Raw genomic sequence first — 13,489 nt, 5'->3', positions numbered from 1 at the left:
CGTCACTGCCCTCCCACCGGTCGGTCAAACGGTGGCCCTTTAAAGTACTAACTTGTCGTTGCTCTGCAGAGGAGCTCCAGGATGGGAACACTTTGCTCATCATGCAGACGGAGCACCAGGTGTTGCCGGCGGCAACCCAAGAGCAAATCGTCTTCACGCCTCACTACAACACGCTGGTCTGCAGTGGCATGTATGAGTACTACGCCAGTGAGGGACAGATGGCCCTGCGTGAGTAACCATGGGGATCAAGACCACTGAAACTTACCTTTATAATGTGTATCTTCATTGGATGGGACACTTTAATCTTACCCTACCATTAGTGCATACGTTAATAGCATGTGCATGGGTGGCCCCAGTGGGAATTGAACCCCTAACCCTGGCAGTGTAACCACCCTGCTCGACCAGGTTAGATATAGACATGGGCGATTTTTTTTATTATGATGGCACTGAATAATAACAAATGGATGTAACAGCAGTTGCCCGATTGGGCTTAAAACCGCAAACCCACTAACCCGAGACTCGTAGTTTTGATACTATCTCTACGCTCATATCCTGTTCACTTGTTTCACAAAGTTAGAATGCTGTGAAACCGGGCTATCTATTTCACCTGACACAGACCAATAGTTTAGGATGCTGATCTAGTCTCATCCAGAATTAAAGCTTCTGCTTTGGTGAATTAACTTGAAGCATTGCCTCCCTGATTGTATGATTACGCTATGGGTCATAGTTCAGTGGCGGACTCAGAGTGTTTGAAGGGCAGGTGCGAAAAAATAAAAAGGGCACATTCTTGCTCTAGAGGGCTCATGGTCATAATTTATTGTATGAAGGGGCACCAGAGGTCACCCATTCATTATTTGCACATGTAAAGGGCAGCCAACAAGGCACCTTCTCTCGTATTCACCACTCTAGAAGGCACTTTTTCAACCATGGAGGCATTGTAAGGGCATTAAGAGGGCACTAATTAAGGCAAGTTATCGAATTTTCTTATCTAGAGGGCTCATCATCATAATTTATTGTAGGAAGGGGCATTAGAGGGCCCCCAATATTTTTTTCACATGTAAAGGGCAGCCACTCGTATTCACCACTCTTGATGCCAATTTTTTCAACCATGGAGGCACGAGGGGGGGGCAGTCCCTGCCCCCCCCCCCCCCCCTGAGTCCGCCACTGTCATAGTTGATAACACGCTAACATGCTGCTTGTGTGCTGCTAACCAGAATGTATGTTTTTTCAGCCTACGCTTTGGCTGAACTCATTGACAACTCACTGGCTGCCACCGCGTCCAGCAACGGGGAGAGATCTATAGAGCTGCGACTGGTTAGTGTCTGACGACAGCAGTCCATGTTCTTACTTATCTTCAAGATGGTCACAGCTACGTTCTTCCCAAGGCTGTTGAACAATTGTAATCCATGTTGATAGTTACCTTCTCGAAATGTTGGCTAATCAATTTCCCAGTCTGTTGGAAAGCTGTTTACAGTTAACATCTAGGCGCTCGTCCTCGCTCATATCTACCCACTTTTGTTGCCACGGTGACAGCTGTTTGATGACACGCTGGGCAAGCCAGCGGTGGTCTTCGTAGACAATGGCAGTGGCATGACCTCCAAGCAGCTTAACAACTGGGCCGTGTACCGCCTCTCCAAGTACACAAGAGAAGACAGCCAGTTCAGAAGGTTGGTTCCTCCCTCCGGGTCGTCTGTTGAGTCTTCATCAAAGGAGAACCGTCACTTATTGGAACCATCATGCTTGGTGATTACAAGAGAGCACGGCTTTGTATGCCTGTTGTGAAAAAATCCTGATATCACTTAAGTAATGCAAGAGGCAAACCAAGGTGATAAATCAGCAAATAAAAAAAAGCCAATTCTCCTTACATCATGAAGTAAGTTTTGACAATGTGGTTTGGTTTCTTAAACACAGCAACCAACAAGGCTACATTAGGCCGGAAGATGTCTCACGCAGTATCAACAGCGACATATCCTGCTTTGGAGTTGGAGGAAAACAAGCCATCTTCTATATTGGCCAGTCCACCAGGGTAAATACTGCACACCAGGCCGTAACAAGGAAGGAGGAACACCACCAGACCACACCTGGTTTCTTTCAACTGTGGTTGTTTGTGTTGACAGATGATCACCAGGTCAACAGGCTCTCCTGACGTTCATGAGCTGATTGTCTCCAAGGAAGACTTTGAGAGAAAAGAAATGAACAACGAGGACATCTACAGTGGGGTCATCCATAACAGGAAGGTTAGACTGTCCCTGTAAACCAATCAGGTTCCTCCAGACCCAGAAAGTTAGACAGTCCCTAGAAACCAACAGGTTCATCCATAACAGGAAGGTGAGACTGTCTATATAAACCAATCAGGTTCCTCCATAACGGGAAGGTTAGGCTGTCCCTATAAATCAATCAGGTTACTCCAGAAACAGAATGTTAGGCTGTCCCTGTAAACCAATCAGGTTCATCCAGAACCGGAGGGTTAGGCTGTCCCTGTAAACCAATCAGGTTCCTCCAGAACCAGAAGGTTAGGCTGTCCCTATAAATCCATCAGGTTCAACCAGAAGTGCAAGGTTAGACTGTCCCTGTAAACCAATCAGGTTCCTCTAGAACCGGAAGGTTAGGCTGTCCCTATAAATCAATCAGGTTCCACCAGAACCGGAAGGTTAGACTGTCCTTATAAATCAATCAGGCTCCTCCAGAACCGGAAGGTTAGATTGTCCCTTGACCCAATTTTTCTTTTTAGGGCATATCATTTAATGAAAATACAATATCATTCAAAGATGATAAACGAGAATATTAAATTATCGCCAATAACTATATTTCATGGGGGTGAAAATCCCATTCATATTGTGCATCTAGGATTTTGCCATAATGTCGTGGAATGAAGCAGTGTACCATGCCAATGACAACACTATACAGCACTATACTATACACTATAAAATTAACCCCACGGTGTGTGTGTGTGTGTGTGCGTGTGTGTGTGTGTGTTGATGTGATATCCGCTTCCGAAATAGGGTTAAGCTTCACAACACTTTGTACCACGGTGTGGGGTGCATTTCATATACATCATCGCTGAATATATACCTCTCATACCCAAATATCCCAAAGTTGGCCTTGTTGGTGACCATGACCTCCCTCCTTCCTAGAACTCTCAAGCCCAAATTCCCCCAATGTGAAATTCACTACAGGAACCGGAGCAAAAAGTGGGCAGTGACTGTTGAGCTCTATGAATCCCTTCAGGTCGGGCTATGTCTGTGTTAACATCCCGTCTCCTCCGCGGGACAGGTCGGTGACTCCTCCCACGTCCAGAAGGAGGCCGAGCACTTTCTCCATAACCTGATCGCCGAGGAGACGGAGAAGGGGAGCTTCACGGCCGTGGTAATCACCGGGATCCCTCCACAACACGTCAGCTTCCTCAAGAACGACTTCGACATATGGACCAGAGAGCTGGCGTAAGACCTCACACAATGATCCCTAACTCCCCCAGACTCCCCCTGACATCCTCATCAGGAGTTCAACCTCAGTGGAGGTTCACTGAGGTGAGTGTTGTGTGTTTCGTTTCTCAACAGCCACATATATCACTACTACATCCACGGCCCTGATGGAAATGACCAGGTCAACACCCTGAAATCAAACATCAACATTGAGGTAACGCTATCCTTTCTCTCACTGTTCAGCTATCCATCCGACACAGTTTTGGTTCCAGACCCACCAGGTTTTTTTTCACCACTTGCTAGGGCTGTAACGATGCGTATCGAAACCGGAATCGCGACACTCAAAGCCACGAACCTGTCTTGCGGTGTGAGAAGGCAGAAGCTAACTCCCATTATCCTCGAGTCCAGATCCAGCCACGTAATATGAGCTGTTAGTGCCAGGGTTTCCGTTGTCCGGTAATAGAAAAATTAAATGTCAGACAAAATTGTATCTCTCCGGTCAAATTGCCAGATTGAAATTTGCTAATAATCGGTCTAAATAATAGTCTGCTGACACCGCTCCTCTTATCGATGCCGTAAGTCTGCGACGAGATGCCCTCGCTGTGATGACAGCGCTCCGTGGCTACGGAGGATTGCATTTCTCCACAACCTGCCAAGTCCTCATATGCGATATGAACAACATTTATCCAGAGTGGGCCAAGCGTGCAAAAATAGCCTGTGTGATCCCTGTCTCTAGTGTTTTGTGTGCTTTGACCGGCAGTTGGTCTGCTTATAGGTCGGAATGAAGCGGCCACTGATTATTGACAGGCTGGGTACTTTATTCTACCAGACTCTTTTGTTTCTTCACTAGACACACACACTAGTACCGCTCGCTCTCCTCGCTCATCAACTCACTCGTTGACGTCACTCACAGACACACACACACACACACTGCCATTCTCGTGCACACACAAACGCTACTCGTAACACTATGCCTCGTTATTGCAAATCAGACGTTCATGTTTTTTCAAATCTATTTGGCATCTATAGGCTATCAAACATGTTGCATTCTATACGGCCTGATTATGTCATTATTTAAGCTACATAGCCTAATAAGAAGCGATAATAGGATATTTGACCAAAAACGAAACCTATGCAGGTCACTTTGACCGGCACCAAATATTTCTAGCGGGAATTTTTCTGGTTAGTGCTACCAAACTATTCAAATTACTATTATTCATTTGACATTAATATTTTCAAATACATAAGCCTAAACCACAAAACTAGTTGAGGGTTTTTGCCTACCTGCAAGCATCCTCCAACTGCAATCTTCGGTTATTTATTTATTAATTTTGCTATACTTTAATAGTATTCTTTCTGTTCAAATCTGTTCAGTGTTCCAAATTATTTGTTATTAAATGTTACATTAAGTTCATCGTTATATAAGTGTTGCTTAAATAAATCGTGGGATGTATCGAACCGTTGGTCAAAAATCGTGATACAAACCGAGTCGTGAGTTGGTGTATCGTTACAGCCCTACCACTTGCATTTGAAGCCGTACTTGGGGCTGTGCCCCTCTAATGACCCGTCTCTGTGTGGCTCAACGCAGAAGTGTTTTTCAAATGACTATATCATGGAAATGTCTTGTGAGCAGATCTCCCTGCGAGAGAAGCCCCCCAGATGCCCCAGGGTGGTGAACCTGCGCGAGGTGGACAATGACATGCAAACGCTGTACATAAACTCGGCTGCGGACACGTTCAATTTCAAGGCATGCACGGTGTCCGGGGGGACGGTGGATGGATTGCTGAGGTACCACCCATTCCTCTACGACCGAGAGACCTACCCCCAGGTCCTCAACACCTGCCCGGGTAAGACCACCCTGAGGGTCACGTCTACTGTCTTGTAGAAGATTCCTGCTTCACAGTATTTTGGAACACAACCATAAATAACGCCTATTTATACCTATTACAGTAATGATGCCTGTTATTGGAAAAATACCATTACCATTGTTTTTAAAACAAAATCTATATATATATATTAGGGATGCACTTATTCCACTTTTTCTCAGACCAAGTACAAGTACTTACATTTGGGTATTTGCCGATACTGAGTACTTAGTAATACCATAACAGTTTAACCCATTTGTGCCGGCTGTTGCGCCGCGCAGCAGCCGGCACAAATGGGTTAAAGGGCAAGTGAACCCACTGTTTCAGCAATTTGAACACTTTGAGATCTTAGCGAGAGTTCTATCAAAGGGCGGGGCTTGTTATCGCCATTGTATTAAATAAATTGCTGCTCAGACGAAGATACACCATCCACACACACACAGTTGTGTTTTAACATTTGAGATTACTATAGATTATTATGTTGAGATCATATAATACAAATTACCTTGTTTAAAAAATAATAATCGGGTGGTTGTACTGGAGAAGTTTTACGAGTACATGAGCACAGTATCGGGCCCGAGTCAGAGTGCTGGTATCGGTCGGTGCATCTGTTATGCATACACACACAGGGGAAAAGTTGTAAATAATTTGGCGGCTCATCTGCAGTACCCTCGCTTACCAGTAGGGAATAGCTTATATAGATACATTAAACATTAAACTGCTGATGTGTGTTTTTATTGGCCAGCTCCTGCCGAGGATGAATTGGAGGACGGGGTTTCTGGGGCAGGGAATAAGGCCAACGGACGCCGGAACATCTTTGAATGTTTCTGGAACGGAAGACTCATCCCATACACCAATCTCTCTGAGTAAATACCACCGGATTTCAGTTTTCAACGATATATGGATGTTGTACCTTGGTATCTTTTTTTAGTTATAACTTTTGTTTCTTGGTATTTTATAGTTATAAATGGTTTTCTGGTAGTTTAAATAGTTATAACTGGTTTCTTGGTACTTTAGATAGTTATAACTGTGGTTTCTTGGTACTTCAGATAGTTATAACTGTGGTTTCTTGTTATTTTAGATAGTTATAACTGTTGTTATTGGTACTTTAAACACCAAGATACATAATAACTGTGTTTCCTTGGTGTTTTCTGCAGGTTTGAGTGGTGCAAGCGGCCCAGTAAACACTCCACCCTGCCCCTAGAGTGCTACAGCCGCTTTTCTGGGGTTCTGTTTGCAAACGACCGTTTCCAGGTCAGCACCAACAAGCTGACCTTCATCGACCTGGAGCTGCAGCTGCACAAAAAGGACACCATCTTCACACGCATCGTCAACGGACAGGTAAGGGGCCACCGTGCCACGCATTGTCCGTCGATTCAAAATTATTACTATTTTCCGTCATCAACAGTGGTTGTTTTGGCCTACAAACACTGCTGCGTTGGAACCAAAAGAAGAATTGTTTTGTTATTGCATTTTGTTAAAACCCAACCCAGCTGGCCGGGTTTTGACCAATCGGCGGACATTTTAAACATAAAATATAGCATACAACACACTTATGGTACGATAACATGGTAATCTATTGATCTCACACACAGGTTATTTAGGTGCCATAGCGGGAAGTAGTAATAGAAATTGAAGCGTTAGTAACTGCCAACAATGATAACACTGACCACAGGTAAGTGGTTTGGCCTGTGTTGATGGGGGGTCTCTGGCTCTGTGTTCAGGAACAGCGGGTTCAGATGAAGCGGGAGTTCAGCCAGTGGCTGACCGGGTGCCACGAGCACCTGGACAAGCAGGTTCACTTTGTGGGATTCAAGAATATCATTACCCGGGCCGACATGCAGCCCAGGAAGAGGCAGTACCCCTGGGCTACCTTTTCCTCCATAGAGTGGGACAACAAGACCTTCAGAACGGGACAGCTGGTCGGAGTCACGTTCAACTTTCTTTATTGTCCATCAAAATGTCGCCAAAATTGTATCGAGGCTTGGTAAAAAAGTAACAACAATAAGAACAAAGTCAAACAACTTCATAGAAAGGAATATTTTCATTTAGTTCATTTAGCAGACGCTTTAATCCAAAGCGACTTACAATAAGTACATTTTTCAGAAGAAAGAGAAACATTGTAAATCGCTGTCCGTACAGTAAAGCATTGGAAAAAGTGGGATATGTACTCCAAAAAGACGATCACAATGCTGTGTGACCGTATAAAGGGGACACACACATTCATCTACGTTTATATGAATGAAAATATGAGGCAGTCTTCTCACGCATAACCACGTGGCCTTGGGGTCTTCCTGATAGGTCAAGTCCCTTAGGACCCAGCCAATCCTGTACGGTTACATCGTTCAGTTCCTGCTCTACGGAGACCATGACAGTGACGTCTACGCCACCAGAGGGAGGGTGGAGATCTCCCTGGTGAGGAAACACTAAATGGACAAACTTCAAGCAGACTCTGTTCTTAAAGCACTTTTCACGCTTGATATGCAAAACAACACGCGAACAAGACAAGAAATGAGTTTGAGTCTGAGACACAGAGATACATTTCTGAGGGAGGATGACACAAAGATAATGACACCTTAAATGTGCTGTAGGTAAGATTTGAGAGCAGAAAAGTAAAGAAAAAAAGTGTTGCATTCGGCGCACCTTTCATTGACAGAAAAGCCCAAAATACAATCAGGGAAGAGTGATAATAAATAAGCAGTCTAAAATACTCTTACAGAGGCAAGAGCTGTCCACTAGAATCAGATCAAACTCAGTTACCTACAGCACCTTCAAAATGGTAACAACTAAAAAGGTGTGCTTCTTTATTTTGTTAAAAAATCATTGACAGATTGTGATGCCCTCGGCTCATCTGGCAGACATCTCCATAGGTGGGGATAAGGTAGTGGAAACATCACAGGTCTCGTTTTGTCATCAAATGCAAGGGGCAGGGTTGAGTCATTATCCCGCCAATGAGAGCCTCAAGCGGTCACTGAGCTCTGTCTGGGTGTGTTGGTCTCTGTAGGAACCCAAAGAGGTTCATGACGAGCGCAGGACCTTCTTCATATCCAAGATCGACAGAACCGCCACCAATGCCAGCATCCAGAAATTCATTGACATTGAGATGACCAAGTGAGTGTTTACTGTAGTATTAATAAATAAGGACAACATGCTGGTCAAGTGAGAGGGTTGGCTAGCTAAGTAGTTATGTTAATATTAATCATCATAGACAACACGCCGGCCAGCTAGGCTAGACAGCTCATTAGAGACATAGTAGTATTCATAATTAAATGCAGCATAAAGGAAGCTTTTATCCTAAAGTTGTTACCCTGGCAGTGTTATTGCCTTGTTCTGCTTGTCGAGATCCACAGGAACTGGGGGTTTCTAAGTAGAACATGTCGTTATTTACAGAGAGAAGTGCCTACTGATAACCTTTCTCCCCATCATCTTGTCTGCTCTGTTCTATGGTTCCAGGATGCCAGACAAGCTCCAATTGGATTGGCCTGAAGGGAACGCATTGTCTGAAAATGCAGTGATGCCCGCAGGCGCCCGATTAGGTACAGACCCCCTCGTCCTCTGACCAATATGGTAGCTCCTCCGTTTGTTTGGCTGTTCACTGATTGATTAAGCTCAAAAAGCAAGGGTTTGTAAATGATACCACAGTGTGTACCCGGTACTAGGGGGCAAGTTGCTTACGGATGCCTACAGGTAGACTGCAGACAGTCAGGATCAAACCCAGTACATTTGGGCTTGGAACACCCCAACACCACGCTATCCTCCATCCCCTCCTATGCACGGTACTACCGTGTGATGTCCCCTCCAGGGCCGCTGAAGGTGTCCATCTTGAACAAGAAGGGAGAGGAAATCGCCAGGATGCCGACCTCCAACCAGGGAGCCATGAGGAAACTGGTCATGGAGCTGCGATTGGTCTGGCATGGTGAGATGCTACGATACTGCACATTTTCTGTGTATCAACACATTTGCCGTTCGAAAAAGGTGTTTTCCTGCTGGGAATATTAGGCCAGCTTGTGTATTTCCTATATTTTCATGTGCCATTGCTGTTTTTGACAGGTCCTAACGGAGCCCAGGTGATCCAAACCCACACTGCCCAGCATACACCCAAATGGGCCTTCTGGTTCAAGGCAATGGGTACGTCTGCTCTCGTCTATAGACTTTTAGCTTCTAGCTCACTTTTAGCACCCCTGGTGCTGAAAATGTCCACCCACCATCATACGGTACAGTTCACTGGGTAGGCTCATTTAGACTGATTTAGCCATCATATGGTCACTAGAAGGCGGATGCTGGGCTGATCAACCTCACGCCTGGTGGTGCAGTAAGGATCCTTTAAACAGCTTGAAGACACAACAACAGTTGTGTCTTCATGGGTCCGTCACCATGGTGATGTCCTTTATGTTTCACCATGGTGATGTCCCCCCCCCCCCCCCCCCCCCCGGCACAGAGACCCTGACCAAGCTGGGGCAGTACACCCTGGAGCTGAATACCATGCTGAACGACGCCAAGACGTTTGGTGGGAAAACGCTCCCCAGCAACAAGCTCAACCTCACCATCACAGGTCAGGAGGTTCCCCTGTCTTAACCTTCATCTGTATCTTCATCTTCCTCAGGGCCGAGCTGAGCCCCCTCAGCAGAACCCCTCCCCCTTCCACCGGTCCTCTGGGTGCACTTGCTGTCATGCTTGTTCATGCTGTAATTCTTCTTCTTCTCTCTCTCTCTCTCTCTCTCTCTCTCTCTCTCTCTCTCTCTCTCTCTCTCTCTCTCTCTCTCTCTCTCTCTCTCTCTCTCTCTCTCTCTCTCTCTCTCTCTCTCTCTCTCTCTCTCTCTCTCTCAGAGGGCAAGGCGGAGCGTTTCGTGGTGGAAGCGTTTACCTCCACCCTCCGAGTGGGCTTGGCCTACGACATGGTTCTGACGCTGGTGGACGCCTTTGATCACCCGGCCCCGTCCCCTCCATACCTCACCCCAGAGCTCTCATGCCGGTATGTGTGTGTGTGACTCTGATGTAAATGGTTGTACAGGGAGACATGCAATGGTAGTGAGGGGACTAATGAAGGGGAACAGAGTCCGGATGCCCTCTGCTGGTCGTGTTCTCCAATGGGATCAATAATAATTAATAATAATAATAATAATTATAATTCATTTATTGTGTATAGTGCTTTTCAATGACCAGTGTTTCCCATACATAGACCAATGTGTGGAGCAGCGCCACAGAAACAACACAGAAAGCCACAAATTGATTCAGCTTTTTTTTCCCTTTTTTTTCCGTTCATTCATCTCCACATAGCTCTCTTTCTCCCTGTCATTCTCGTTCGCACAAGCACACGAGACAAGTGCGCATACATGCCAATGGTGCGCGGGTATACACTATTATTATACACTATTGAGCAATCGCGAAATGGTTTGGTTGGTGTTTTTGTCTGTGTTGTTTCTATGGTTGTTTTACCCTGCTGTGTATATTGACCAGGATTTACAGTTTATTCATGAAACATAGGTGGGAGTTTGGTGCGGTCATCCACCTCCAGACTTGTCTGACACTAACAGTGGGTGTTTAGTGTGGTCATCCTCCTCCAGTCTGCTCTGACACTGTAACACTGGGAGTTTAGTGTGGTCATCCTCCTCCAGTCTGCTCTGACACTGTAACACTGGGAGTTTAGTGTGGTCATCCTCCTCCAGTCTGCTCTGGCACTGTAACACTGGGAGTTTAGTGTGGTTATCCTCCTCCAGTCTGCTCTGATACTGTAACACTGGGAGTTTAGTGTGGTCATCCTCCTCCAGTCTGCTCTGACACTGTAACACTGGGAGTTTAGTGTGTTCATCCTCCTCCAGTCTGCTTTGACACTGTAACACTGGGAGTTTAGTGTTGTCATCCTCCTCCAGACTGCTCTGACACTGTAACACTGGGAGTTTTTAGTGTGGTCATCCTCCTCCAGACTGCTCTGACACTGTAACACTGGGAGTTTAGTGTGGTCATCCTCCTCCAGTCTGCTCTGACACTGTAACACTGGGAGTTTAGTGTGGTCATCCTCCTCCAGTCTGCTCTGACACTGTAACACTGGGAGTTTAGTGTGGTCATCCTCCTCCAGTCTGCTCTGACACTGTAACACTGGGAGTTTAGTGTGGTCATCCTCCTCCAGTCTGCTCTGACACTGTAATGCTGGGAGTAAGTGTGGTCATTCCCTGGAGTTCTTTCTCTGGGACGAGCGCCGTTTCCTTGTGTCCAACCTCAGCCAACATCCTGTGGCATGAAGGAGATGATGATCCAGCTGCTGTGTGACAGACGAAGCACCGCCCTCCAGTATATTCATCCAGATGTTCTGTGCTTCATTGTCCAGCAATCTGATTGTGAGTTATGAGACAACCAGCTCCAGTGGGACCCAGTTCACCATTCACGGGGTCAAAGTGAGCGGCAGTGTTCCCAACTACCACTGCAAGGTAGGGACCCACAACACACACACGCTCACACACATTGTAACACACAACCACAGAGCACATAGAAGTGGCTTTTGATCACACAGCGTTGTTCACCTCGTGACCATGTTGGTATGTTGGGTAGACTTTTGGAAACCATGACAACTCAATGCAATATTTTTTTAGTACTGAGTTCCACCTCCCCACCAGTTGTCATGGTTTCCTCAAAGTGGCAGTGTTGGTTTTCCTTCCTAAAGTGAGTTGTCTCGCCCCTCAGGTCCGGGACCTGAATGTGGTGCTGCCGGACCTGGAGTCCAGCTCACAGACCGTCAAGATCAGCCTACTTCCTGGTATGACATCACCCCCACCCCGTCCATTTGAGTGGTCATTATGATGACCTCACCGTCTTTCTTTTTTTAATTTTTTTTTTATTTGTAACCCCTGTGGATCAGTACAGAAATGTGAATTCACGAAGAGTGCAGATACAAGGCTAGGAGTTATGGGGGGTGCCAATTTGTTGTCGTAATGATAAACAAAAAGCCCTCCCAGCTGGGGGGTTGCAGGGAGGGAGGGGATTTTTTATGTGAAAATAAACATGATATTTATGGAGGCGGGGACGGACCCTGGGAGGCCTGCAGACAACTCACAGATGTTGGCAGAGGGGGCTGTGCTTTTTCATTTGGCACACTAACTCAAGTACTGAAGAATGACATCAGAAGCACCAATAATCCTCCATGCTGACTGTTGTTTGTGTGTTTGTTTCTTCTTTGAGAGTTTCTAAATGGAAACAAGGCCTCGACATGAATCAGTTGCGGTCATCATTATTATTCAGGGGTTCCTGTTTGTTTCCCCCAGGCGACCCCCACTCACTCGACGTCACATCGGAAAAAGAAACCTTCACTGTGGAGAATGGAAACCCTATGACCTTCAACATCAAGGTCCTCGATGAGGCGGGAAACATCACGGCTCAGCCCAAACTGGTCGTCTACTGCCGGGTAGGGCGCTTAGTTGCACCCTACTGGTGGCCATAGTGTTCAGTCATGTACCGCTCGCTTTTACCCATGACTTACAGTTAAATGTACTGTATGACATGGGTAAATGACTTACAGTAACTTACAGTGAATTTGGATCCATGTCATCAAGGAGCAGTTAGTGGTTGGAAAGTACAGAGACGGGTTATTAAGGAGCAGGTAGGGATTAGACAGTACAGGGACAGGTCAATATGGAGTAGGTAGGGGTTAGACAATACAGAGACATGTCACTAAGGAGCAGGGTGGGGTGAGGCTGTACAGAGACGGGTTATTAAGGAGTAGGAAGGGGTTTGACACTACAGAGACAGGTTATTAAGGAGCAGGTAGGGGTTAGACAGTACAGGGACAGGTCATTAAGGAGCAGGGGGCATCTTGCTTTAGGATGCCTTCAGGTAGGCTGTGAACATACTGATGATGGGCAGAATCTTTATGGCTGGAAACTGAACACCCTGACCCTCTCCAGCCTATCCTTCTTCCTACACTTATCTGCTGGATTAATACAAATGTTTTGATGGGACCACATCAGTGCACTGTTGCAGTTATGTGCTAATCTTCTCTTTTCCCTACAATAAATAAATCAGTCAAGTCTACTGGTGGTCTAGTGTGACTTGTATTTAAGTCTATTCTAATGGTGGTCAAGGTCTACTGGTGACCTACCATAGGCAGGAAGCAAGCTTGTCAGTGTACTAGAACCAAGTCCCGTTGCGTCATACACAGCCCTCGTGTTGAGGACTCACAAACAGTTTCCCTGAGAAGGATCACATTCGGGC

The 13,489-nt window shown here is 46.0% G+C and overlaps 1 protein-coding gene across 2 annotated transcripts in view; it reads left to right on the top strand.

Annotated features, from left to right (window-relative positions):
• Positions 1-13,489, top strand: part of smchd1 (structural maintenance of chromosomes flexible hinge domain containing 1) — a 36,856-nt gene that overhangs the window by 2,989 nt on the left and 20,378 nt on the right. For both annotated transcript variants that reach the window (XM_079754928.1, XM_079754929.1), the window contains 21 exons: positions 70-228; positions 1,232-1,314; positions 1,534-1,667; positions 1,912-2,026; positions 2,118-2,237; positions 3,274-3,440; positions 3,558-3,636; positions 5,056-5,269; positions 6,033-6,153; positions 6,445-6,628; positions 7,012-7,209; positions 7,589-7,702; positions 8,292-8,398; positions 8,741-8,823; positions 9,090-9,203; positions 9,338-9,415; positions 9,726-9,839; positions 10,115-10,259; positions 11,613-11,712; positions 11,966-12,038; positions 12,544-12,683. In XM_079754928.1, coding sequence (XP_079611054.1) covers positions 70-228; positions 1,232-1,314; positions 1,534-1,667; positions 1,912-2,026; positions 2,118-2,237; positions 3,274-3,440; positions 3,558-3,636; positions 5,056-5,269; positions 6,033-6,153; positions 6,445-6,628; positions 7,012-7,209; positions 7,589-7,702; positions 8,292-8,398; positions 8,741-8,823; positions 9,090-9,203; positions 9,338-9,415; positions 9,726-9,839; positions 10,115-10,259; positions 11,613-11,712; positions 11,966-12,038; positions 12,544-12,683 — 2,642 coding nt within the window. The remainder of the gene's footprint in view (positions 1-69; positions 229-1,231; positions 1,315-1,533; positions 1,668-1,911; positions 2,027-2,117; positions 2,238-3,273; positions 3,441-3,557; positions 3,637-5,055; positions 5,270-6,032; positions 6,154-6,444; positions 6,629-7,011; positions 7,210-7,588; positions 7,703-8,291; positions 8,399-8,740; positions 8,824-9,089; positions 9,204-9,337; positions 9,416-9,725; positions 9,840-10,114; positions 10,260-11,612; positions 11,713-11,965; positions 12,039-12,543; positions 12,684-13,489) is intronic.

Source organism: Pollachius pollachius, assembly GCF_949987615.1.
Source record: "Pollachius pollachius genome assembly, chromosome: 17".
Taxonomy (NCBI): Eukaryota; Metazoa; Chordata; class Actinopteri; order Gadiformes; family Gadidae; genus Pollachius; species Pollachius pollachius.
This window is presented reverse-complemented; position numbering and strand designations above follow the sequence as displayed.